We start from the raw sequence: 24,148 nt of genomic DNA on the forward strand, positions 1-24,148 counted from the left end.
ACGTCGATCAGTTGTAGAATTTTGGAACACGCATTATGTTCGAGTATAATGCCTTTCCTGGAGATTAGAAATCTACTTTGTAGGAATCAGCATGGGTTTCGAAAAAGACGATCGTGTGAAACCCAGCTCGCGCTATTCGTCCTCGAGACTCAGAGGGCCATAGACACAGGTTCACAGGTAGATGCCATGTTTCTTGACTTCTGCAAGGCGTTCGATACAGTTCCCCACAGTCGTTTAATGAACAAAGTAAGAGCATATGGACTATCAGACCAATTGTGTGATTGGATTGAAGAGTTCCTAGATAACGGAACACAGCATGTCATTGTCAATGGAGAGAAGTCTTCCGAAGTAAGAGTGATTTCAGGTGTGCCACAGGGGAGTGTCATGGGACCGTTGCTGTTCACAATATACATAAATGACCTGGTGGATGACATCGGAAGTTCACTGAGGCTTTTTGCAAATGATGCTGTGGTGTATCGAGAGGTTGTAACAATGGAAAATTGTACTGAAATGCAGGAGGATCTGCAGCGAATTGACGGATGGTGCAAGGAATGGCAATTGAATCTCAATGTAGGCAAGTGTAATGTGCTGCGAATACATAGAAAGATAGATCCCTTATCATTTAGCTACAAAATAGCAGGTCAGCAACTGGAAGCAGTTAATTCCATAAATTATCTGGGGGTAGGCATTAGGAGTGATTTAAAATAGAACAACCATATAACATTAATCGTCGGTAAAGCAGATGCCAGACTGAGATTCATTGGAAGAGTCCTAAGGAAATGCAATCCGAAAACAAAGGAAGTAGGTTACAGTATGCTTGTTCGCCCACTGCTTGAATACTGCTCAGCAGTGTGGGATCCGTACCAGATAGGGTTGATAGAAGAGATGGAGAAGATCCAACGGAGAGCAGCGCGCTTCGTTACAGGATCATTTAGTAATCGCGAAAGCGTTATGGAGATGATAGAAAAACTCCAGTGGAAGACTCTGCAGGAGAGACGCTCAGTAGCTCAGTACGGGCTTTTGTTATAGTTTCGAGAACATACCTTCACCGAAGAGTCCAGTGGTATATTGCTCCCTCCTACGTATATCTCGCGAAGAGACCATGAGGATAAAATCAGAGAGATTAGAGCCCACACAGAAGCATACAGACAATCCTTCTTTCCACAAACAATTCGAGACTGGAATAGAAGGGAGAACCGATAGAGGTACTCTGGGTAACCTCCGCCACACACCGTCAGGTGGCTTGCGGAGTATGGATGTAGATGTAGATATTCAGCACTTGCACATACAAGAGCGCGGAGAGAACTGCCTCTGGCCACAACACATACGGTATATATACAGTTACAGAACACTCCAGTACAATGATTCTTGAAATTTTTGGATACTTGTAGAATGTCCTCAAACCGAATATAGAAGTTAAAATTTTACAGTTCAGGTGAGTTTTGAACTCACAACCCTCCATGCAACAGTCTAGTATCATAACTGTTACACCACAATGACGGTGCTACTCAACTTCTGCGACATTATAGACATCCTTGTATTGGGTGACAGGTTGCAGCTTCCAGCTTCATGCCTCTTGCTGTTAGTGGCAGGTTCGTAATCATGATTTTGGAGCATCTTTTAAGACTGAAGTATGTATGTTCTCGGGGTAACCATAATTTATACTACTGCTTGGTAAATGATAAAAGACCATATGTGACTACTTTTCAAATTTTTGTACATAAAAAGATACTTGCTTGACTCCATAACATATGTAAATTTTTGAATGGAGTATTATTAAAACAAAACTTGAAGCAAATAAAAGTTACCTTCTTGTGCTACAAATAGACATCGTATGCTTTGTGTAAAATTCCTTAGTTTGTTAATGGATGTAAGGCTAAATTGGAGCGCAGACAAAGATAAGTTGAGCGTATTTAGCACTAAAATATATCTCTTATTGTGATGACATGAAATTAAGTTTTCTAGCTAACTTTATTTACTGTACTCCATGTTATCTTATGGGACGTGTGATTGAACTAACAAGGGAAACTCCCCATCACAGATTTAGTGGTAAGAGGGCCCAGTGGACGGCCCGTCAAAAACTGAATGCGGATCAAGCATGAAAATGGGAAGAAGGTGTACTAAACTGTGAAAAAAAACCAAAATAGAAACTGTGACTGATCCAAGGTTAACAAGTGCAACATTGAATGAAGAAGCAGCGGCGTCATGGTTAGGGGGTTTCGGTGTTGGACTGCAATGCGGGTAAGCCGTGTTCAAAGCTCCCTCGTGCCTTTTCTTTTCAATATATTTTGCTGTTCGCTGTATTCAAATTTGTGTCTGTGTTGTGGTGTAACATCCATTTGCAACAGCGAGGTGTAAAGAAGAAACCCTAATGAAAGTTGATTCTGCACAATTACTCTCTTAGCAGCCACACAGAAGTAGCTGTCAATTGGGAACTGCAAACCTTCAATGATGAAGGTGACAAGTCAATTGAATCCTTCACTGGGAAACACAGTGTCATGCATGGCGTTAGTGACAGTACACAGCTTCCCTATGCTCTGTATAAACATATATTTTTAACGTTTTTGAATTTGCATTCCATTTTGGAAGTTTTGACTCTCGAGTTCCTTTGTTGTAACATAGTTCACATCCCTTTATCTGTTGTTTTCATTTCTGCGAGACGTCTATGTACTACCTCGGCTACTCTCACTATTCATCACATTTACTTGCGATGGTAATATATTCTTACCACATGACTAATATTCTATAACCAATGTATAGTATGAAAACTGTCAAAAGACTACAGAAAGAAAACAAACATTACAATGACCAGGTGTACAGTTCATAAAGTTGTGAAAAAATAAATAAATGACGTGAGGGGGTTTAGAACCCGTCTCACCTGCTTCATACTCCAACACTGAGACCACTTAACATGCCACCATGGCCCTTACACTCTGCTCAATGTTGCACTTGTTCAGTTTGGACCGTTCACTACTTTTTTAATTTTATTTTATTTTTTTATTTATTTTTTCTCTGTAGTTTAGTACATGTTCTTCCTCTTTTCATGCTTGATCTGTTTTCAGTTTTTGACGTGTTATCCACTGGGACATCTTACCAGTAAATCTGAGGAGGGTGTGATGGGAAGGTTCCGTTATAAGTTTCAGATTAACTGAGACTGCACAAACACAATGTAAGGCATAAAAGTAATTTCCATATTGACCATGGTGTCTTATCTACAGTTCAAAGTGACAGTTCTCTCCCCCCCCCCCCCCCCCCTCTGCCCCTCACCCCCCCCTTTCTCTCTCTCTCTCTCTCTCTCTCTCTCTCTCTCTCTCTCTCTCTCTCCCTCTCCCCCCCTCCCCACCCCCACCTCCACCCCCCCCCCTCTCTCTCTCTCTCGTTTTTCCTCCAAACTTCTGGTAACAGCATGACAAATAAATTATTTCTGCGAACAGGCCTCTGTTCTTACATGTAGATAAGGACAAGGTGAAACATTCTTGGCGGCACAGATATTGTCCTTTTTTCCTCACTTTTATGACAGTGCATGCTGTGGAATAACACAAGTCCGGTTTTGGTTTGATCTGCAAAATATTTTTGTTCGTACAACTTTTCAAAGTAGTAACATTACTTGTGTGGCTTTCAAATGGAGAAACTGGAGTGATGTGCCATTATAAACTTTTTCATTTTTAATCAGCTTATTGGCAACAAAAATTTATGCAGAGTTGGTTGAGGTTGATAAGGAGTCTGCTTCTTCATCCTGTCCCTTCCTCTTGTCAGTGTTTTCCATATCTTTCTTTCTCTGCTGATTCTGTGGAGAACTTCCTCATCCCTCACATATCAAATGCTTCCGTTCTCTTGTTACGAATGAAGCGACTGAAGTTATGTCTGTACTTCTCTTGATAAGAGTTCATATAAGGACATCTCAAAATAACAACCTTTTATGAAAATGCCAAGAAAATGCACAAAGTGGCAATAGAAAATCTACGATTACAGATATTTGAAATTACGGTCATTGTAGGTGTATCAAAAGATAAATTATGGTACATTGTACATAGAAAATTAAGTATGAAGTTTTGTGAAAGATAGGTGCCACATTGTTGAATGCTGACGAGAATAAAATGCATAAACAAATTATGCAATACTGCCTGTACTGAGCTGTTTAAGTATGATTTTTACAAACCAATTTGTTACTGTTTATTTTTATGATACACATAAGAACAAATTCACATTAGGAATAATACAAGAACTGAAGTACTGAATGGAAGCCTGTAGCTCCTCACAAAAAAAAAAAGGGACTTCATCTGTTAGGAAGCTTGTGGCCAGTTGTTCCTGGAATACTAAACTGATTTATATTGCTAATCTTGCAATGAGTATAAGAATAATTGCCAAATACTTGCAATTCTTCTAAGGCTGATAACTTTTCAACTTGTCCTCTCAATTGTTTTTCCTTTACGATCATCAGTGTATACTCTAAATATTAAGCAAGCAGCATCCTTCTCCCCTGCTTCCTTTTTCTTAATTAGTGCTTTTTGTGATATGTATTCATTCAAGCCTATGTAATCTAAACTGGGTTGTAACAGTTTTGTGTAGTTAATTGTTAGTACAATGCACAAAATTAATTTCACAGCTGTTTTTATATGTAAATGAGTACCTTAAATTGTCCCACATCCTTGAAAGTTACCTTTTATTATAGAATCTAGCAGATCATCATGAAGGGCTGAATGAGCTATCCTGCCATAACCTGTCAGCTCATTTGGTCACCCCTCTGTAACCTTTCACTCCATTATCCATTGCCATCAGTTGCAAAGTTTACTTTTTCCAGCTAAATTGTATTATTTCATGTAGCATTCCATTATGATTTTGGTTATACGCTGAAAACTTATGTGGAACTTTTGTTTTGTAATAGGTGGTCACAAATTTTGTTTGGCACATGCATTTAATTGCAAAAGCTGTTAATACCGGCACTCTATTTCAGTGATCCAAACACGCTGGTTGAGAGCACAGCATTTTCAAGCCTGGGGAAAATTCAACCATTTCTGGTTTCCATGTCTACTAATGCTGTTCTTGTTATGGACTTCCATTGTCATTTAACTACCTCAGAAGTTGTGGGATATTTAGGAGGTCATTGGGATGTGAATGCACATAGTAAGTAATTAATATTTTTTTTGTAAAATCATTGGCGTTTTAATTTTAAACAGTAGTCATAATGTATTTGATAAAGAAACTCAGTTGTATGATTAGTTTGTATTGTGTTTGAAACTCTTGAGAAAACTAGATTTTAGTTATCAATCAGTGAACTGTAACTACAGCTTTTGAAATGTTATATGTTTCTTATTTTCAATCATATTGATTTTTTTTCATAAGGAAAGTACCCACAATGATGAAACTATAATGGAATATTCAGGATGCAATTACAACAATATGGAAAGTATAGATTGCTACTTACCCTGTAGAGGTGTTGTTGTGACACAATGCCTCTTGTTTATGGTGAGTAGCAGTCTATCCTTTCCATATTGTTATAATGGAACATTGATATGAAAAGATTGTGCGTATTTTGTGGGCCAGTGAAAGACATAAAAGGTTCCAAAATGCTTAGTGGTAACCAGAGGTTCTTTGATCTGACAAAAGAGAGGAAATAGAACCAAATAGCAATTAATTAGGATTGTACTCAGGCCAAAGGTTTATTTCCTTTGATATGGAGTCCAGTACAACTTTTCTAGTTAATCCCTCGTACATTTTATTTCCTCCAAGCCTTTCCTCTCTTTTCACCAAAGGAACCTCTCATACTGAAAAATTAATATTTCTTGTGTTTTTTTGTGTGTACTGATTTCACTATATATATGTAGATCCTTAATTTGTATTTCCACTAGTATGTAGATTGTTTTCTTCGTTGTTCTGTTGCTGCATACCGTAGTGTACTGTGGTGTGGTAGTTGAGCTTGATGTTAGTGAACTGTCGTAACTGCCATCTGCTTCACATCTGCTGTGCAGTAAGCTACGTAAATTTAAGTATTAACTGTGTTTTTCTTACATGTCACTTCTTTTCCTGTGTGTTTTTGCTTTTAGGAAGCTTTAATTTTCGAGTACTAGTAATAGTGTTCCATAGATTTCGTGTTTGTTTTGAATACACTCCAGAGACAGTTAGTGCTTATTTTCATTGTTTCCAACAAGAAGTGTCTAGTAACCACAGTTTAGTCAGCTATCTGTCGCTCTTAGTGAATTAGCAGTCTAGTTAAAAGTTGATTACTTAACTCTCTACAGGAAATTGTTGATACCTTCGGATGGATATGATGTGTGACTGCTGTGTACGGACACAGGAGGAGCTGACCACTGTTCGTGAACAGCTGAACGTGCTGATGGCCGCGGTCAGCCGTCTTTTCAGGCTGCTGCCTCGGAGTGTAGCAGCAGTGGGGAGTCTGGTGCATTGTGCCGTACACCCCAGGTGTTACATGCTTCACACACGGTCCCTGCTGTCGAGACATCTTCGCGGGTTCCGGGAGTAGTTGGGCCACCCTCTCCCCAAGGGGAATGGCGGGTTCAACGGTGTTCGCGTCACACAAGTGATTGAGAGCTCCAGTGTTAGACGGGTGATGGAGCCCCTTAGGGAAATAGCGGAAAGGTTGGGAAAGAAGGCCAGTGTTCACTCTGTCTGCTTACTGGGGTGTCTCATCCGAGATGTGGAGGAGGCCCTGCCGGCGGTGATAGAGAGCACTGGGTGCACCCGACTGCAAATTGTTGCTTATGTCGGCACCAGTGACTCTTGCCGTCTGGGTTCATAGGTCATCCTCAGCTCATACAGGTGATTGGCAGAGTTGGTGAAGGCAGAAAGCCTCGCTCGCGGCGGGGGGGGGGGATCTGAGTTAACTATTTGTGGTGTTGTACCCAGAACCGATCACGGTCCTCTGATTTGGAGCCGAGTGGAAAGCTTAAGCCAGAGGCTCAGACGATTCTCCGGAGATCTGGGGTGCAAATTTTCCTCTGCTTTCGGGTGGAGAAATTTAGGATCCCCCTGAATAGGTCACGCATGCACTACACGCAGGTAGCAGCTACAAGGGTAGCGGAGTATGTGTGGAGTGCCCATGTGGGTTTTTTAGATTAGAGAATTCCCTCCCTAGGCCCGACAAGACGCCTCCTGAGATGCGACAAGGTAGCAGTAGGCAAAATGCAGCAGGGAATGACAGTATTAATGTGGTAATAGTAAACTGCAGGAGGGTCTATAGAAAGGTCCCAGAACTGCTCTTTTTAATAAACGGTCACAATGCGCGTATGGTACTAGGGATGGAAAGTTGGCTGAAACCAGATGTAAACAGTAAAGAAATTCTAAACTCAGGTTGGAATGTATACCACAGAGACAGGCTAGACAGTGAAGGGGTAGGCGTTTTTATAACGACACACAGTGCAATAGTATTGAAGGAAATTGACGGAGATCCGAAATGTGAAATAATTTGGGTGAAGGTCATGGTTAAAGCAGGCTCAAACATGGTATTTCGATGTCTCTGTAGGCCCCCTGGCTCAACAGCTGTTGTGGCAGAACACCTGAAGGAAAATCTGGCAAATATTTCAAGTAAATTTCCCGACCATGATGTAGTTCTGGGTGGAGATTTTAATTTACCAGATATAGACTGGGAGACTCAAACGTTTATAATGGGTGGCAGGGACAAAGAATCCAGTGAAATTTTTTTAAGTGCCTTATCTGAAAACTACCTTGAGCAGTTAAACAGAGAACTGACTCGTGGCAATAACATATTAGACATTCTAGTGACAAACAGACCCGAACTATTTGAAACAGTTAACACAGAACAGGGAATCAGCAATCTTTAAGCAGTTACAGCATCGATTATTTCAGCCATAAATAGAAATATTAAAAAAGGTAGGAAGATTTTTCTGTTTAGTAAAAGTGACAAAAAGCAGATTTCAAAGTACTTGACAGCTCAACACAAAAGTTTTATCTCAAGTACAGCTAGTTTTGAAGGTCAGTGGACAAAGTTTAAAACCATTGTACAATATGCGTTAGATGAGTATGTGCCAAGCAAGATAGTAAGAGATGGAAAAGAGCCACCTTGGTACAACAACTGAGTTAGAAAACTGCTACAGAAGCAAAGGGAACTTCACAGCAAAAATAAACATAGCCAAAGCCTTGCAGACAAACAAAAATTACACGAAGTGAAATGTAGTATGAGGAGGGCTATGTGAGAGGCGTTCAGTGAATTCGAAAGTAAAGTTCTGTGTACTGACTTGGCAGAAAATCATAAGAAATTTTGGTCTTATGTCAAAGCGGTAGGTGAATCAAAACAAAACGTCCAGACACTCTGTGACCAAAATGGTACTGAAACAGAGGATGACAGACTAAAGGCCGAAATACTAAATGTCTTTTTCCAAAGCTGTTTCACAGAGGAAGACTGCACTGGAGTTCCTTCTCTAGATTGTCGCACAGATGGCAAAATGGTAGATATCGAAATAGATGACAGAGGGATAGAAAAACAATTAAAATCGCTCAAAAGAGGAAAGGCCGCTGGACCTGATGGGATACCAGTTCGATTTTACACAGAATATGCGACGGAACTTCCCTACGCCCCCGCCTCCTTGCAGCGGTGTACCGTAGGTCTCTAGAAGAGCGTAGCATTCCATAAGATTGTAAAAGGGCACAGTTCATCCCCGTTTTCAAGAAGGGATGTCGAATGATTGGATTGAAGAGTTCCTAGATAACAGAATGCAGCATTTCATTGTCAATGGAGAGAAGTCTTCCGAAGTAAGAGTGATTTCAGGTGTGCTGCAGGGGAGTGTCGTAGGACCATTGCTATTCACAATATATATAAATGACCTTGTGCATAACATCAGAAATTCACTGAGGCTTTTTGCGGATGATGCTGTAGTATATCGAGAGGTTGTAACGATGGAAAATTGTACTGAAATGCAGGAGGATCTGCAACGAATTGACGGATGGTGCAGGGAATGGCAATTGAATCTCAATGTAGACAAGTGTAATGTGCTGCGAATACGTAGAAAGAAAGATGCCTTATCATTTAGCTACAATATAGCAGGTCAGCAACTGGAAGCAGTTAATTCCATAAATTATCTGGGAGTTGGCAATAGAAGCGATCTGAAATGGAATGACCATATAAAATTAATTGTTGGTAAAGCAGATCCCAGACTGAGATTCGTTGGAAGAATCCTAAGGAAATGCTGTATGAAAACAAAGGATGTAGGTTACAGTACACTTGTTCGCGCACTGCTTGAATACTGCTCACCGGTGTGGGATCCGTACCAGATAGGGTTGATAGAAGAGAGAGAGGAGATCCAATGGAGGGTAGCGCGCTTCGTTACAGATCATTTATTAATTGCGAAAGCATCACCTAAAAACCAAAAATTGGTGGTAGCGCAACTGAATTGAACAGACTTTTCTGAAAGCTCTGTTGGATAGAGGTATTATTTATCAACTGTGTAACAGTTAAAGAACCTTGTCAATGGGATCTTTACTCAGTTTCCTACCTGTTTGAGGTCTAATAAGTCTTAACCTGAACTATCATAGTCGGTGACAATAAAAACAGCTGCTACCTGTCACTTGTCAGTGGGAAGAATAACAACACTGTCGTCCTCATTCAGTTATTTTATGGCATTCCTCTCACCCACAGTTAAATTAATTTTTGTAGGCTTTGTGCTAGACAGTACTCTTCCAGCTCCTCTACAAATTCCTTTAGCTGTAATCATGTCCACACTACAAATGCTTGATTTTGCTCTGGCTTTTACTTCTTCCGTGGGCACAATTTGTGGGCTAATTGTCAAATTTTGCTGTGGCAAGCACTCATCTCTCATTGTGAGAAAACGAACGTCTGGATAAATTGATAACTGTGGAGGAAGTATCTGAATGGTGGATGGTCTGATTAGGTTGCAAATTATCAAATTCCTTCTTTCGTCTAACTGCCACTGTCAACATACAGTTCTTAATAGTATCATACAATTGTCTGTCAGTTCCGTCCCATTCACCACTACTCAGTTTATTGCTGACAGTAATATGGAGAGAAAAAGCAGAACATTGCAGTAATCAACAAACCCACCCAGAAGATACAAGATCACTTAAAATCGGCCAAAGACGCTCGCCAACCATTGGAAAAGGGAGGAATTTATAGGATCATTTGTAGTTGTGGGGAGCTGTACATGGATACTACAAAAAGAACGGTCGTAAAATGAGTAAAAGAGCACAAGGGCAATTGCAGAAGAGGGGAGACTGATAGATCAGCCGTTGCGGAACATGTTTTGTAGCCAGTAGACCGCATTCATTTTGATAGGACTTGAGTACTGGCAGCTGCAAGCGGATACCATGAAAGGTTATATAGAGAGGCCATAGATATTGTAGAACAACCCTGGAATTTCAGTAGAAAGAAGGATGGCGTGAAATTGAATGACATCAGGATTCCAGTGCTGAAGAATATGTGCACCAGTCTTCCACCATGGAGTGATAGCAACAGTGGGTGAAGGCAGTCGACAAATGTCAATAGCGCTCATACATTTGAAACATATGATGTTATGCCACTGTGCATAAGCAGAATTTTGCTGTAGTCAGTAGCAAGCCAAGGGTGTGAATCAGACATTCAAAGAATCTACAACCCCCCTTGAAAATGTCCCCCGCACATGAGGACAAAACATTGGATCTTAAGGTGAAATCCATTTGACCATGGCATGATAGCCTGGAAAATTTTATTAACTGTGATGTTTCCTGCCGTGAAAGTTTACATTTTATAACAAAAATATTGTAACATGTAGTAAAGCAAAATTACTGCTAGTTGTTTTTGGTTCATTGAACTATAGTTTTGACAATCATTGTTTTTCAAATATATGAAATTTTGCTGAAAAATTACATTGCACTGTAGTTTTGACAATCGTTTTTTAAATACTTGAAATTTTGCTGAAAAATTAAAGATTGAAACTAAGAGGAGACACCATTTGCTTTCATGTTAAGCCTTGCTGATTTTTCTGCTTCTAATCATGCCTTTACTGTCATCTTTTGCTTGAAGTTTCCTTATTGATTATATATAGATTGAAATAGTTAAAGTGATCAGTTTTTTACAGGACAGTTACCTCAGCAGCATCCAGAAAATGAGCTTGTTCATTCCTTCTGTTGTGTATACATTTTTCACATTTCTCTGCTACCTCATATGCTAGTTGCCACAGGCAGTTGCAGGTGATGCTTGGGGCTGGTAGTGTAACACTTGTGATTCGTCTACATTGTTTCTTCGTGCAGCGTATTTATTTTATGCGACAGAATATCTTAAATTAGTTCTGAAGAAGAAACAAAAATTAAATTACTTCTGAAGAAGAAACAAAAAAATAGTAAGATCATCCCTACTCTACTAAGCAACCACAGTGCTGCACTTTAACGGGCAGTATGAATGAACGTTGAACAGAAGTGCCCCGCTGTTGCTGCCACAGCCATATTATGTGTGCAAACAAACGTCAGCTGACATCATCACCTGCTTTTGTGCTCCACTCTCAGTCACATTGATATTTAAGATAGAGGTATAGTAAATTAAGATCCTCTTCTCTATGGTGCAGTATAAACTCATCTAACATTTAATTGTCTGGTTTTCCAGTAAATTTCTTCCTGTCATAATACAGTGTCAGTATCAGGTACTACTTTAAATTAAACAAGAAAAATGGGGCATGACTCAAGTGTCTAATTCTTGGCCAGTCCTGACAGAGAGGGTCAAGTTGGACTTCGGGTCTACCAATTTGTAGACCAACAACTTCCCGTTTTCCATGTGGGTGCTGGATTTGGCATTTTTTGGTGCCCGTGATACGGTGCCTGGTAACGACCAAATATGGTACAGCATACTGCAGCACTTGCAAAGAGCGTCGAAGGAAATCCTCTTATAATGTTTTAATTCAATACGGCTGACTGACCAATTCCGCGACTTGTAGTGAGAGGTTATTATGATCCTTCTGTGTAAACCAGAAAAGGACTGAACGTGTCCCAGTAGTTATCGGAGCATTGCCTTAATGAACTGTGTTGGAAAAAAAGACCCTAGATTGCATGGTCAGCTGTCACCTGGTTTGGATATTAGAGACCAGGCAGCTGCTTAGATGCTGATAGTGTGGATTCGGTAGATGTTGGTCAACTGTTGACAACTTGACCCTGCTAGAACACCAGTAGGCCTTTGTATGTAACAAGCATTTTGCAGACACTTTTTTTTCACATCAGTAAGGCATACAACACTATTTGGATGCACAATATTCTCAGTCAGCTTCATCAGTGGGGCTTTCGTGGCCACTTCCCCATCTTCATTTGGTCCTTCCTCTCAAGCGTGCTTTTTAGGTACAGAATTGGTGATGTATTATCAGATAATTTTGCGAAGGAAAATATTGCTAACCCAGGGCAGTGTTTTAAGTGTTACCCTCTTTGCCATAGTTATTAACAGAATCACGTCTACAGTATGGAGTCCTGTCCAAAGCTCCTTATTTGTGGACAATTTTGCGATCTTCTGCTCTTCGTCCAAAACTCACAACCGTGAGTTGTCAGCTACAACTTACAGTGAAGAGGTTGGAGGAGTAGACTGCAAAGACTGGTCTCAACATTTTCTGCAGAAAAGAGTTTGTGTGTGTGGGTTTTCATTGTAATCATTCTCATAAACTTTTGATTCACCTGAGTTGAGTGTGTAGGACTCTGTTCTCTGTTTTAAAGAATTTGTGAGGCTTTTGGGCTTCCAGGGGAGCAGACAGGGCATGTCTGACCCAGTTTTGTAGGGCTTCATGCAGTCGCAGCTGGGCTACGGGTGCACAGTGTATGGGTCAGTGAGGCCTTCTTACCTGAAGATCATTGATGCTATGCACCTGAGGGGGTCAAGCTAGCCATGGGTGCTTACAGGACCAGCCCCACACCCAGTCTCTATGCTGAGGCTGGTGGACTGTCACTTACCATCCAGTGGCAACTCGTCATGGTGCCTCAGGCATGCCAGTTCCTCTGTACTGCCACCTCCTCACCACACCACATCATTGCTCACCCCACTACGGAACACCTCTTTATCCATTGCCCACGGGCAACAAGGCTGTTTGGGATCCGGGCAAAATGTATGCTGGAGCTCGTTGATGGGTGTCATGCACAGGCTCAAATTCTGGGTTTTAACTGTCCGCGGCCCTAGTTACTGCAGAGGCCCGTAGTGCTTTTAGATTTAGTGCGAAACAGGTGAGGCTGCATTCCTGCATTGTTTCTAACAGATTACTTTATGACATTTGGCTGAGCACCACAACTATGTAGCCATATTTACGGATGACTCTAAACGGGGAGACTCCATTGGTTGTTCTGTTGTTTTTCCTGATCATCTGCTCAAGGTCCAACTGCTTCAAGACTTTACTGTCTTCGACGTGGAATGATACACGATCTTGCGGGCACTGAAGCAGATGCGACACATTTTGAGTGCTAAATTCCTTGTCTGTTCAAATTTCCTGAGTGCCCTTCACCCTCTACAATGCTTGTACCCAGCAGATAAATTAGTCAGAATATCCAAGATGTCCCCTTCAATCTACAAAGGCTGGGTATGAGGGCACAAGGTTATTGCAGGGAACAAAAGGGCGGATGCAGCAGCCAAGGAGGCATGTTGTGATGCTCAAATTATTCATTGCACCATCCCCATACACAGTGTACTATCCCCATACATGCTATCACCTCAGTGGGGAGAAGAATGGATGACAGTGGGAGACAGTAAGCTGCATCTGGTAAAGTCGACAATGCGGCCTTGGCATACCTCCTTCCAGCCACGTAGATGGCATGAAGTCCTCCTTACTCGTTCTCGCATAGGCCACAGCCCCGTGATGCACGGCTTCTTGCTCTGGTGAGAGGACCCTCCAGTGTTGTGCTTGCAACATACATATCACTGTGCACCACATTTTGTTAGTGAGAACCCCAGTTTTTTTCGGCAGATTACAATTCTATGACAAATTCTACATACATTTTTTTTTCTGAAGCATTTTCTTTGTTTTGCCACAGATGGTGCTGTAATCGGACTAGGAATGGGTAAACAGTTGTAATTTACTACATGCTACTTAATGGCCCTCGAATATCCAGTGGCATGTGGGAGCCCACCTCCATGCTGCGAGGGTAGGACAGGCCAGTATCTCGTAGCTTCTAATTAGAAACCCTATTCGCATTGTTGTATTCCTCTGACATTTCAAACAGGGGACTACTCAGTACACCACTGTGGCCGTGGCTCGAGGTGAATGCTACTCTACTTTCCCAATTAAAGTGTTCAAACGTAGTATCACCAACTTCGATACATTTAGTGATCCGCTTTTCATATGACCATACATAGGGCAGAAGCATATCTGTGGGAATGTCGGCACAGGCATCAAGTCCGGCAACCGAGTGGGCCAGTTAATGGGGCCACCACTGCCGATCCACCGACCTGTGTAAACACGGTCTAATACGTCCCGTGCTTCAGTTATTTAATGCACTGGGCAACCGTCATGCTGAAACCTCGTACACTGTCGAACATCCAGGGCTACATCCTGCAGTAGTACCATCTCTCAGTGCAATGTTCACCTTCCTGCAGTTTTTAACACGGGCTCCTCAGTCTGAAGCACGACATATGTGAGAAGCCCTTAGTAGCTCGCCTTACACAAATTTTACTTTAAATTGTGACTAAAGCAGTTTTGCTTTGTATTTCTTTTATATGTGATGTGTAAGTACTGCTTCCTTTTGTACTGTTAATTAGTTTTCAGTTTTGAAACTGTGTTTCTGTGCTTTTGCATAAGCAAAATGTTACCACGTCTGCTGTTGTAATATAAAACTTTGCCTGCGAGTTCAAGTACTAAATACTGTTCATTTTAACATTCAGCTGTCTATATTTTAGAGGTTAAGTAACCCACTTATATTTACAACTACCAGATGGCACTCTTGGTGTCATGTTCACCTGCCCGCACATTTTAACGCGGGTGCCTCAGTCTGTTGCTACCTGTGGCTTTACAGATATGAGTAGCCCATAGTGGCTTGCCTTCATGCTTTCATTTAAAAAAAAAATTGTGACTAAAGCCCTTCTGGCCTGTTATTTATTTTATACGTGACATGTAAGTACTGTCTCTGTCTTGTATTTTACATAATTTTTTTTCCCCATAAATTTGTAATTATGTTACAGGCCACTTTAAACATTTAAATTCTGATAAAGGCACTATTAGAAGTGCTGAAACCTGGTTAATAAGATTAAAAATTGTGACCAAGGGCTCATTTGTTTCAACATTATAACACATTTGCTTCATTTCTTTTTGCTGGTCTGTACAATGCCATCAGGCTTAAAGGTGTTCACAGCCTTGTAAAAGAACGCACAAGAGCAAGCTTTCTCTGGAAAAATCTTGGCATACAGGGCAACAACAGCCTTAACATGGGGTTCCCATTGAAGATTTCATAGTTGCCACCCACTACCCATACTTGGGTAAGGTGGCGGGTCGAATGTGGTATCATTGGATGTTCCCCTACAAGACAAACAAATTTGAATTAAAACATTTTTTTTATCTGATGTGTAGTTTTTGAGATATTTCAGTGTCATCAGTTAAAATGAACTTCCTGTGTATTACATGTATATATTTCTATATTATAAGTATTAACAGTATACATAAATTAAAGAATTATGTGCCTAAAAACACGGCCGTATTAGAATTCAACATTGTGTCAAAATTTCAAAGCGATCAGTCAAGAACTTTTGGAGTTTAACTATTCTGAACAAACCAACATTTTAATTTTTATAACACTTCCCCTTTTATGACATATGTACCAGACAGTGTTCCAGTAAGTATATAAAAACACATGAGTATTCGAATGGAACATTGTGTCAAAATTTCAAAGCAATCCATGAAGAACTTGTGGCAATTTGAGATTTTTGTTGAGCATTTTTTAATATGAAGGTGAAAACTTATTGAAACAATGTTTTATTACTTAATCAGTATGTACATAACAACTACTACACATCCCAGAACATATAATAATCACAGAGTAATTATAACACAACAGAGTAAACAAAAAATTGTCGATATCAATATACATAACTTAACATGTCCCCTTAAATTGACATTGACACACAGTATGAAGTCTAAAAGTACAGTCACTCCTTCACTTATTTCACAAGGCCCACAGATTCTTACACATTTTTCATGTTTGGTATTGCTAAGTGGCTTTGTGAAAGCATCGGCTGACATTTTTTCAGAAGGCAGATGTTCAACATTAACAACACCTGACTCAACATGCCTTCTTGTAAAATGATACTTTATATCCATATGGTTTGATCTAGAGTTTGTCACTAGATTATTGGCAAACTAAATGACTCCTTTATTATCCATAATATGCTGTAAATGGCTTTACTGCTTGGCTCTACCTCAAACATCAGTTGTCTTAACCACAGAAAATCTTGAACAGTTGATGCCAAGGCCTTATAATCAGCTTCACAAGTAGAAAGTGCAATAGGTTTTTGTTTTCTACTAGACCACTAAATTAAAGAGTTTTGCAATTTTATGCATGAACCAGTTACAGAGTGTTGTCATTGATTTCTTTCCCCAATCTGCACCACTGAAGACTGTTATTTCTCTGTTACCATCTCTAGAAAGTTCTAGCTTAAATATCTAAACAATCTTTTTACTGTCAACCAATGAATCTTTTTAAAGCAATGATTATATATGCTAAGGAGACTTACAGCAAAACACGTCAGGTCTGGAGATTTGGGATATATGTAGAAGACTTCCTATTGCTTCTTTAAATTGTACTTTGATATCATGTGATTCAACTGATCACTAGGTGTGCCTTAAATGTTTCTGGTGTACTGCTAGTCTCAGGCTTTATTTGTAATACCCACTTAGTCTTGCGTGGTTTATGTCCCCTGGGTAGCTCTACTTCTGCAAATGTGTTATTACGAGCTACAGATGAGAATTCTTTCTTCATTGCTTTTTCCATTCTTCATTATTCGCCCCTTTCAAAGCTTCCGTGACGTCGATGTCTTCACTTGGAAGTCCTTCTTTCAAATAGTAAGTAGCATGATCTGGCATTGTCTTGGGTTTTTGTTCACTGCTTGACCTTTGAGGTGTAACCTCGTGAACTATGTTTTGATTCTCATGACCCACATCTTGAGCCTCAGTTTCTATTGAAAGGTTCATCATCACTGTCTTCTGATTTAACTTTTTCTTCAGTTTGTGAAGTATTGATGTCCTGAAGAATTGCTTCTTGTTCCAATCCTAAGGCATTTGTGGTCTTAGCGTTTTCTGTCTTCGAACTTGAAAAACTCTTTTCTTCCAGGAATTTTACATTCCTACTAACAGTTATCTGGCCAGTCTCCCTATTGATGAATCGATAGCCTTTGGTTGCCTTACAGTAGGCCATAAGTGTCAACTTCTGTGACTTTGCATCCCACTTCTTGCAGTGGGGTTTTGAAATGTGAACCATTGCACCGCAGCCAGAAATTCTCAGACATGATAAACAAATCATAGTCGTATGCCAAAGTTGATATGGCGTCTTATCTCCGAGTGTGGTGGACGGTGAACGATTTGATAGGTACGCAGCTGTAGACACAGTTTCAGCCCAATACTCCTTTGGTAGGTTAGCATCGAACATCATAGCACTACCCCTTTCAACCAATATTGTATTAGCTCTCTCAGGAACGCCATTCTACTGTGGACTGTAACATACTGTAAGCTGGTGGATGAGACTCTTAGAAGCCAGAAATCCTTTTAGCTCATCATTGACATACTCTTTTCCATTTTCAGACTACAACTTCTTAATATTTCTACCTGTCTGCTTTTTCACCATGGCTTTGAAGTTTTGAAATATCTGTATTACCTCAGATTTTTTTCTTGAAGAAATAAACAAACCTGAGTCTTGAAAAATCATCAGTAAATATGAGAAAATAATGATTTCCACCAATAGACTGTGTCTCCATTTGCCCACACAAATCAGAATGTACTAAGTCTAAGATGTGTTTAGAATACCTTTTGCTAGATTTGAATGGAAGACGTAACTGTTTTCCCATGATGCACAACTTATGGGAATCCTTAACCACAATATCTTCATTTACTCCTCTTGAAGCCTTTGACGGCTTCTGCATACTTCTGCGATTCATATGTCCTAGCCTGTGATGCCATAAGAATCCATTATCCTTTGTATAGTAGCACTGTTTCATTTCACTTCTATTCAGACAATAGATGCCATTCTTAGGCAATGCTTTGGCAATTAGTTCACTTCCTGCATTGTACCTGAATCCACCTTTTTTATTAAAAGTCACTTTATGTCCTTTGCTTGCAATTTTACTAACTGAGAACAAATTTACAGTTGAGTTGGGGATGTGAATCACATCAGATGCTTCTACTTCTACTGTTTTATCACCAGTATAGACGGTCAGATCAGCACTTCCAGTAGTCTCTACTACTAAGCCATCACCTCCCATGCTGGTTACTGAACTATTAGATGACTTGACATTATGAAGCTTCTTTCCCTCATTAGTAATGTGAGTTGGGGCACGGGAATCTAAATACCACATATTCTCTCTATGAGACTGCTTACCATCAATAGCAAGAAAAGCTTTCTTTTGCCGTATCTGTTTCCTAAGTACATATTCGTCGTCATTATTTTTGATGAGCCTCCTCCTTTTTCGTCCTTACTAGAACAATATTTAGCAATATGAGTTGGTTTATTGCACTTGTAGCATTTAATAGTACATTTTGTAGGCCTCTTCTTATTTGTATATTGAGTAGATTCCTCATTTCCATTTGCATCTTCGGGTTTGACATCTTGTAGCAGTTTCACTTTAATAGAATCTCCCATATACGTGTGCCACTGTTGTCAAGTGCCATGATCATAGGCTGATAATAAGCGGATAATCCAGCCAGAAGCAAAGTTCCTATCCACTCTTCACTCACCCCAAACTTCATTTTTTTTTACTTAAACACGGTCATTATTATACAATATCAGTAGTCATCTACTGAATTGCATTTATCTAATTTGGTGGTGATTAATGAAGCTCACTCTATACGTGAGTCTTGTGTTTTCAAATGCCTACTTGGGAATAATTCTTCTTGTCGGCGAAAAGTATAATCCGGGAGTGTGCCTTTTTGTCTCTCTTCTTCCAAGAATTGTCCCATTTTGTCGGATCTGAAGGAGCATTGTCAACAACATCCCACAATTTGTCATGGCCCAAATATGCCTTCATGACAAATTTCCATGTTGAGTAATTTCATGCCTAATCAACTTTTCAATCACTAGAAGTCCAGTTGAGACTGTACCACTCGTTTTTAGCTTTGAGTGGGAGAAAAATTATCGGCAGTCTGCATTCAAGAGTGATCAGTCGGCAAAATATGAATGATCGGCACATGCCTAACTTACGAACCGGCTCTGGATTTCCGCACACAGCCTCGATTTTAACATTTATAAAACCTTACTTTCACACCTGTGTCTGGACCCATATCCTTTTGTTTAGCATTTTTTAATATAAACGTGAAAGCTTTCTGAAGCAACATGTTATTAATTAGTCAGTACATGCATAACAACTACTACACACCCCAGAACACATAATAACCACTGAGTAATTATAAGACAACGGATTAAACAAAAACACTGTCGATATCAATTTACATATCTTAACAATTCTGAAGAAATGAAATCTGTGTCTGTATTTTAGAGAAAATATAGATGTTCCTGATTGTAAATCGCCTAAAGTTTTTGACCGAGTGCTTTGAAATTTTGGCACGATGTTCCATTGCTACACATGTGCGTTTTTATGTACCTACTTTTCAAATATAAATGATACATAAATTTAGCAATGGGGAAATGGTACAAAAATCTCTAAAAGTTACATATACCTGTATTATACATGATATGTTAAAGAATTAGCACCTAAAATCATGCCCTTATTCAAATTCAACCTTATTTCAAAATTTTAAAACAATTGGTCAAGATTTTAGGAAATATACGATTTTGAACAAATAACATTTACATTTTTATTTATATAGATGTGGTGCTAGAGGACGTAATGCTACATTCTCCTGAATTGTGTTTGTTACTTACTACACATTTTCGTACTGCAGTAGAAAAAATTGAATATTTATGCAATGTTTATTCACTTCAGTATTGATGTGGAAACAGTCTCTGTTTGAGAGCTTCCTATTGTCTTAAAATGGTTCAGTGAACTGTTCTTTGAACCCAGACCATTGCCTTTTGTGAACAGTGTTCTGACTGATTGAGCTATCCAGCTTCAATTCTGACAGTACCCTTCATACTTTTCACAGAGCATTGCCTATGAAAGGCAAGGGTCTAGGTTCAGTTTCTGGTCTGGCATTCAATTTCAGTCTGTCAGGAAGTGTCATGAGAGTATACTCTGTTTTGCAGTTGGAATGATTCATTCTGGAAACTTCCTGCCAGACTAAGAATGAAAAATGAGCCTCTGCTTTTTTGTGTGTGCTCTTACATAATGCTAAGAGCATGACAGGATTATTGAAAACTAACATCTTAATAGCAGCAGGCAGAGAATATTGTGCTCTTAAGTGGGATAATAAACCTAAGAAAATAAAAAAGAAAGAAATGGGAGAAAGTGTGTGATTAAACAGAACATTTGAGAGAAGTTAAAATACTTTCAAGCATTATAGCATGATGAAGATGGTAATAAGCAGAAGCAGAGCCTGGAAGATGACGTTGTTGTTGTTGTGGTCTTCAGTCCAGAGACTGGTTTGATGCAGCTCTCCATGCTACTCTATCCTGTGCAAGGTTCTTCATCTCTGAGTAACTACCGCAACCTACATTCTTCTGAATCTGCTAAGTGTATTCCCTTGGTTTCCTTCTGCGATTTTTACCCTCCACGCTTCCCTCCAATACTAAATTGGTGACCTCTCTATACCTCAGAATGTTTCCTATCAACTGATCCCTTCTTCTAGTCAAGTTGTGCCACAAATTCCTCTTCTCCCCAATTCTATTCAGTACCTCTTCATTAGTTACATGATCTACCGATCTAATCTTCAGCATTCTTCTGTTGCACCATATTTCGAAAGCTTCTATTCTCTTCTTGTCTAAACTGTTTTTCGTCCATGTTTCACTTTCATACATGGCTACACTCCATACAGATACTTTCAGAAAGGACTTCCTGACAATACATCACAAAAATGAATTACATTCAGTACTTTTAATTGTACACTCTTTGTGTCACATCTGTGCAGCCAACAAAGTCAGTAATGCATTTTAATGCTTGGTACTTGAATCAGAAGTACCTGGCTCTATCCTAAATTTTAAAAAAATCCTTTCTCGTAATGCAGTGACAAATTGAGGAGAGGTGGTGCTGTAATATTCCTACGTACCAGACCTGACACCAGTTTCCTGTGTCAGACTCCAAACTGCTACTTGGTGCCTCACCGAGAGTGAGTATATGATATTTTTGATAACAAGTAAACCTCCAGTTATTTAAAGGAAAAGTGTCCAGACTTGCTAGTACTGCAGACAGCAAACCACCTACTGGTGACTACATAACGGCTGCAAAAGAAAGAGTCGTTATGTCATTCGTTTCAAAAATATCCTGGGGAGGAATATACCATCAAGTACTTTCCCCAAGGGTCTGCCCTCTCTTTTCTGAGAGTGAATGAAAGACAATAAAAAAAATTACAACAGTGAATGGAGAGGGGTAGGCCTGCCATCAGATCCATTGCGGGTCACAGGATGTACATTTCTGCTGTAAATAATCTAACTCCCATATATAAAACAGCTTCAGATGTTTGGTTACTTTACAAATGAGTTAATGTGTCAAATATTTGACATTAAGCTTGTAAGCAGGGTCAGTTTAAGGCCCAAGTGACTGGGCGACAAGCTGAGAAGGGTGCCGGAGGTGCTAGAATGACATATCTATACAGAACATATCACAATTAGTAGCAGCCACTTGGGGTGCTATACTGAGAGGGGCACTTGAGTATAAGATTTTTATGCATTGCATATTACATATAGTAGCAAAAACTGACACGGCTGACAGTGTACAAAAGAAAACGGGGTTGGGGGTGGAGGCGCCAGATGATAAGTCACTCATGTGGAAAAATGTTCTCAAACCATCCCTGCATGTAAGCAAGAAAAAGTTGAGAAAAGTTTGTTGTAATTTACTATGTGCTTTGTTTATGGAACATTGGATGAATGTAGTCTGAGTAATTTGTGCTCGTTTGTAACCAAAAGCTAGTCTTTCACACATCTCACTGTTTATGACACTGTATCTCCTGAACTGTTTGTCATACATTGATATAATTTTGCAGGTAGATTCAGTGATATATCTAGATACTCTCTGCAAAGTGTTTTACAAATAGAGCTACAGCAGTCTCTCTATAATCCGACACGTCACCAGTCCGACGCAGTGAGCCAAGATCGAGTGTCGTGGATGGGTGGGGCCACTTCAAGTGAACAGTTTAGTAAACAATACATAGTCAGCCACTAATTGTTGATTACTGCATACATTGTGCAGTCGAATTAGTACCCTCTTTAACTTGACTGTGATAGTGTTAGGTGAATGTTTTGTACCTTTCTTACAATATGTCTCAAGCAGATAGTGAAAAATGTAAACACAAAACACTGACTGTGGTTGAAAAATCTGAAATTATTAAAAAATTAAACAAAGGAGAAAAAAGTAGTGATTTTGCTTCATTTTATGGCATTGGATGTGCTACCATTTCTGAAAATAACAAAAATTGTGATGAAAGTGAGGGGATTGTGTACAATTTGAACAGCAGAAGAACTGACAGGAAAGTGATAAAAACTGGTGAATACGCATTAATTGAGGATGCTTCAAATACATGGTTCCTTCAGGAATGTAGTAAACACGCTACAGTTTCAGGAGGTCTTATCAAAGTAAAAGCGATACTTTTCTATAAAGAAATTATGAAAAAAGATTTATTTCTGCACAACTACCAGATAGCTTGATAAGTTTAAAAAACTGTTTGGTATCCACTTGCTAACCACAACAAGAGAAAAAACTCTCTTGTGACTTTGAAGCTGTGGAGCTGTACAGACAAAAATTCAGGAAAACTTTAGAAGAGTTAAATCTTTGTCATGATCAAGTTTATAACGCAAACGAAAGTGGATTGTTGTGGAAAATGTTTCCCAACAAAACATTCATCCGCAAAGCATAGTGCTCCCGGCAGAAAAATGTGTAAAGATGGGTTCACTTTCATGTCATGCTCTGCTGCTAATGGATCACACAAACTTGAGCTGCTTGTCGTAGGAAAATCAAAAGATCCTAGGACTTTAAAAAATGCAAAACATCTACTAGTCAAATATAACACCAAAATAAATCTTGGATGACATGGTAATTGTTCAGTGAGTGGTTTCATGAGGAGGTGCCTTTGGTCAAAAAATTTCAAGAAGCAAAATTTGTCTCAGAAAGCTTTGTTGGTGTTGGATAACTGCCACAGATATCCAGTTGAAGATGAACTTGAATCCAAAGGTGGTTTGAAAAAAGTGAGGTTTCTTCCCCCAAATGTAACCCCTTTGCTACAACCTATGGACCAGATTATTGTCCAGACTATTAAGGTTCATTATAAAAAAAGCCTAGTTTGTAGTGTAATTAGCAAAAAGAAAAGTGTTATTCAGTCATTAAAAGAAACAAATGTTAAAGACATTGTTTACAACTTTGCTTAGGCTTTGGAAAGTGTTGGTATCTGCATATGGCAAACTGCGTCCAGCTCTTCCTTACTAAACAAGTCCAAGAAATGTTTTAAAGAAGATAAAGGGAATGAGAAAGATGTTGACCCTATTAACGACGAGATCAAGCTGCTCCAAGAGACAATTGATATCTGTTCAAATGATTCTGAAACACTATGTGTTAACCACATAAATGACTGGTTATTCGGAAACAAAAATGAGAATTGTCAGCTGATGAGTGTTAACAATATTATTCATGATTTGTTAACTGCATATGGCAATGTAGAACAATGGGAAACTTTGCCAGTACAGACCGAACGACATAGCGATGATGTGAGTGCTTTTAACATATGTGTCACTAGGCCGGAGGGAAACGATGTAGAAGCAGCTGATGTTTTAGTTTGAAGGAGGCAGCAAGAGAGAGCTCTAAAATCTTCTTTGAACTCGAAAAAACCAACAAAGATTGACGACTTACTATCACAGAGGAAGGCGACTGATGAAGATGAATGTAAAAACAATTTATATATTAAAAATTATATTGTTTTTTTTTCAG

At 39.5% G+C, this 24,148-nt stretch overlaps 1 protein-coding gene across 3 annotated transcripts in view; it reads left to right on the top strand.

Moving 5' to 3' along the window:
• LOC126262191 (MPN domain-containing protein) overlaps positions 1–24,148 on the top strand; it is a 151,327-nt gene that overhangs the window by 79,627 nt on the left and 47,552 nt on the right. For all 3 annotated transcript variants that reach the window (XM_049958605.1, XM_049958607.1, XM_049958606.1), the window contains exon 6: positions 4,955–5,124. In XM_049958605.1, the coding sequence (XP_049814562.1) occupies positions 4,955–5,124 (170 nt within the window). The remainder of the gene's footprint in view (positions 1–4,954; positions 5,125–24,148) is intronic.

The sequence above is a fragment of the Schistocerca nitens genome, chromosome 6 (genome assembly GCF_023898315.1).
Source record: "Schistocerca nitens isolate TAMUIC-IGC-003100 chromosome 6, iqSchNite1.1, whole genome shotgun sequence".
Lineage (NCBI taxonomy): Eukaryota > Metazoa > Arthropoda > Insecta > Orthoptera > Acrididae > Schistocerca > Schistocerca nitens.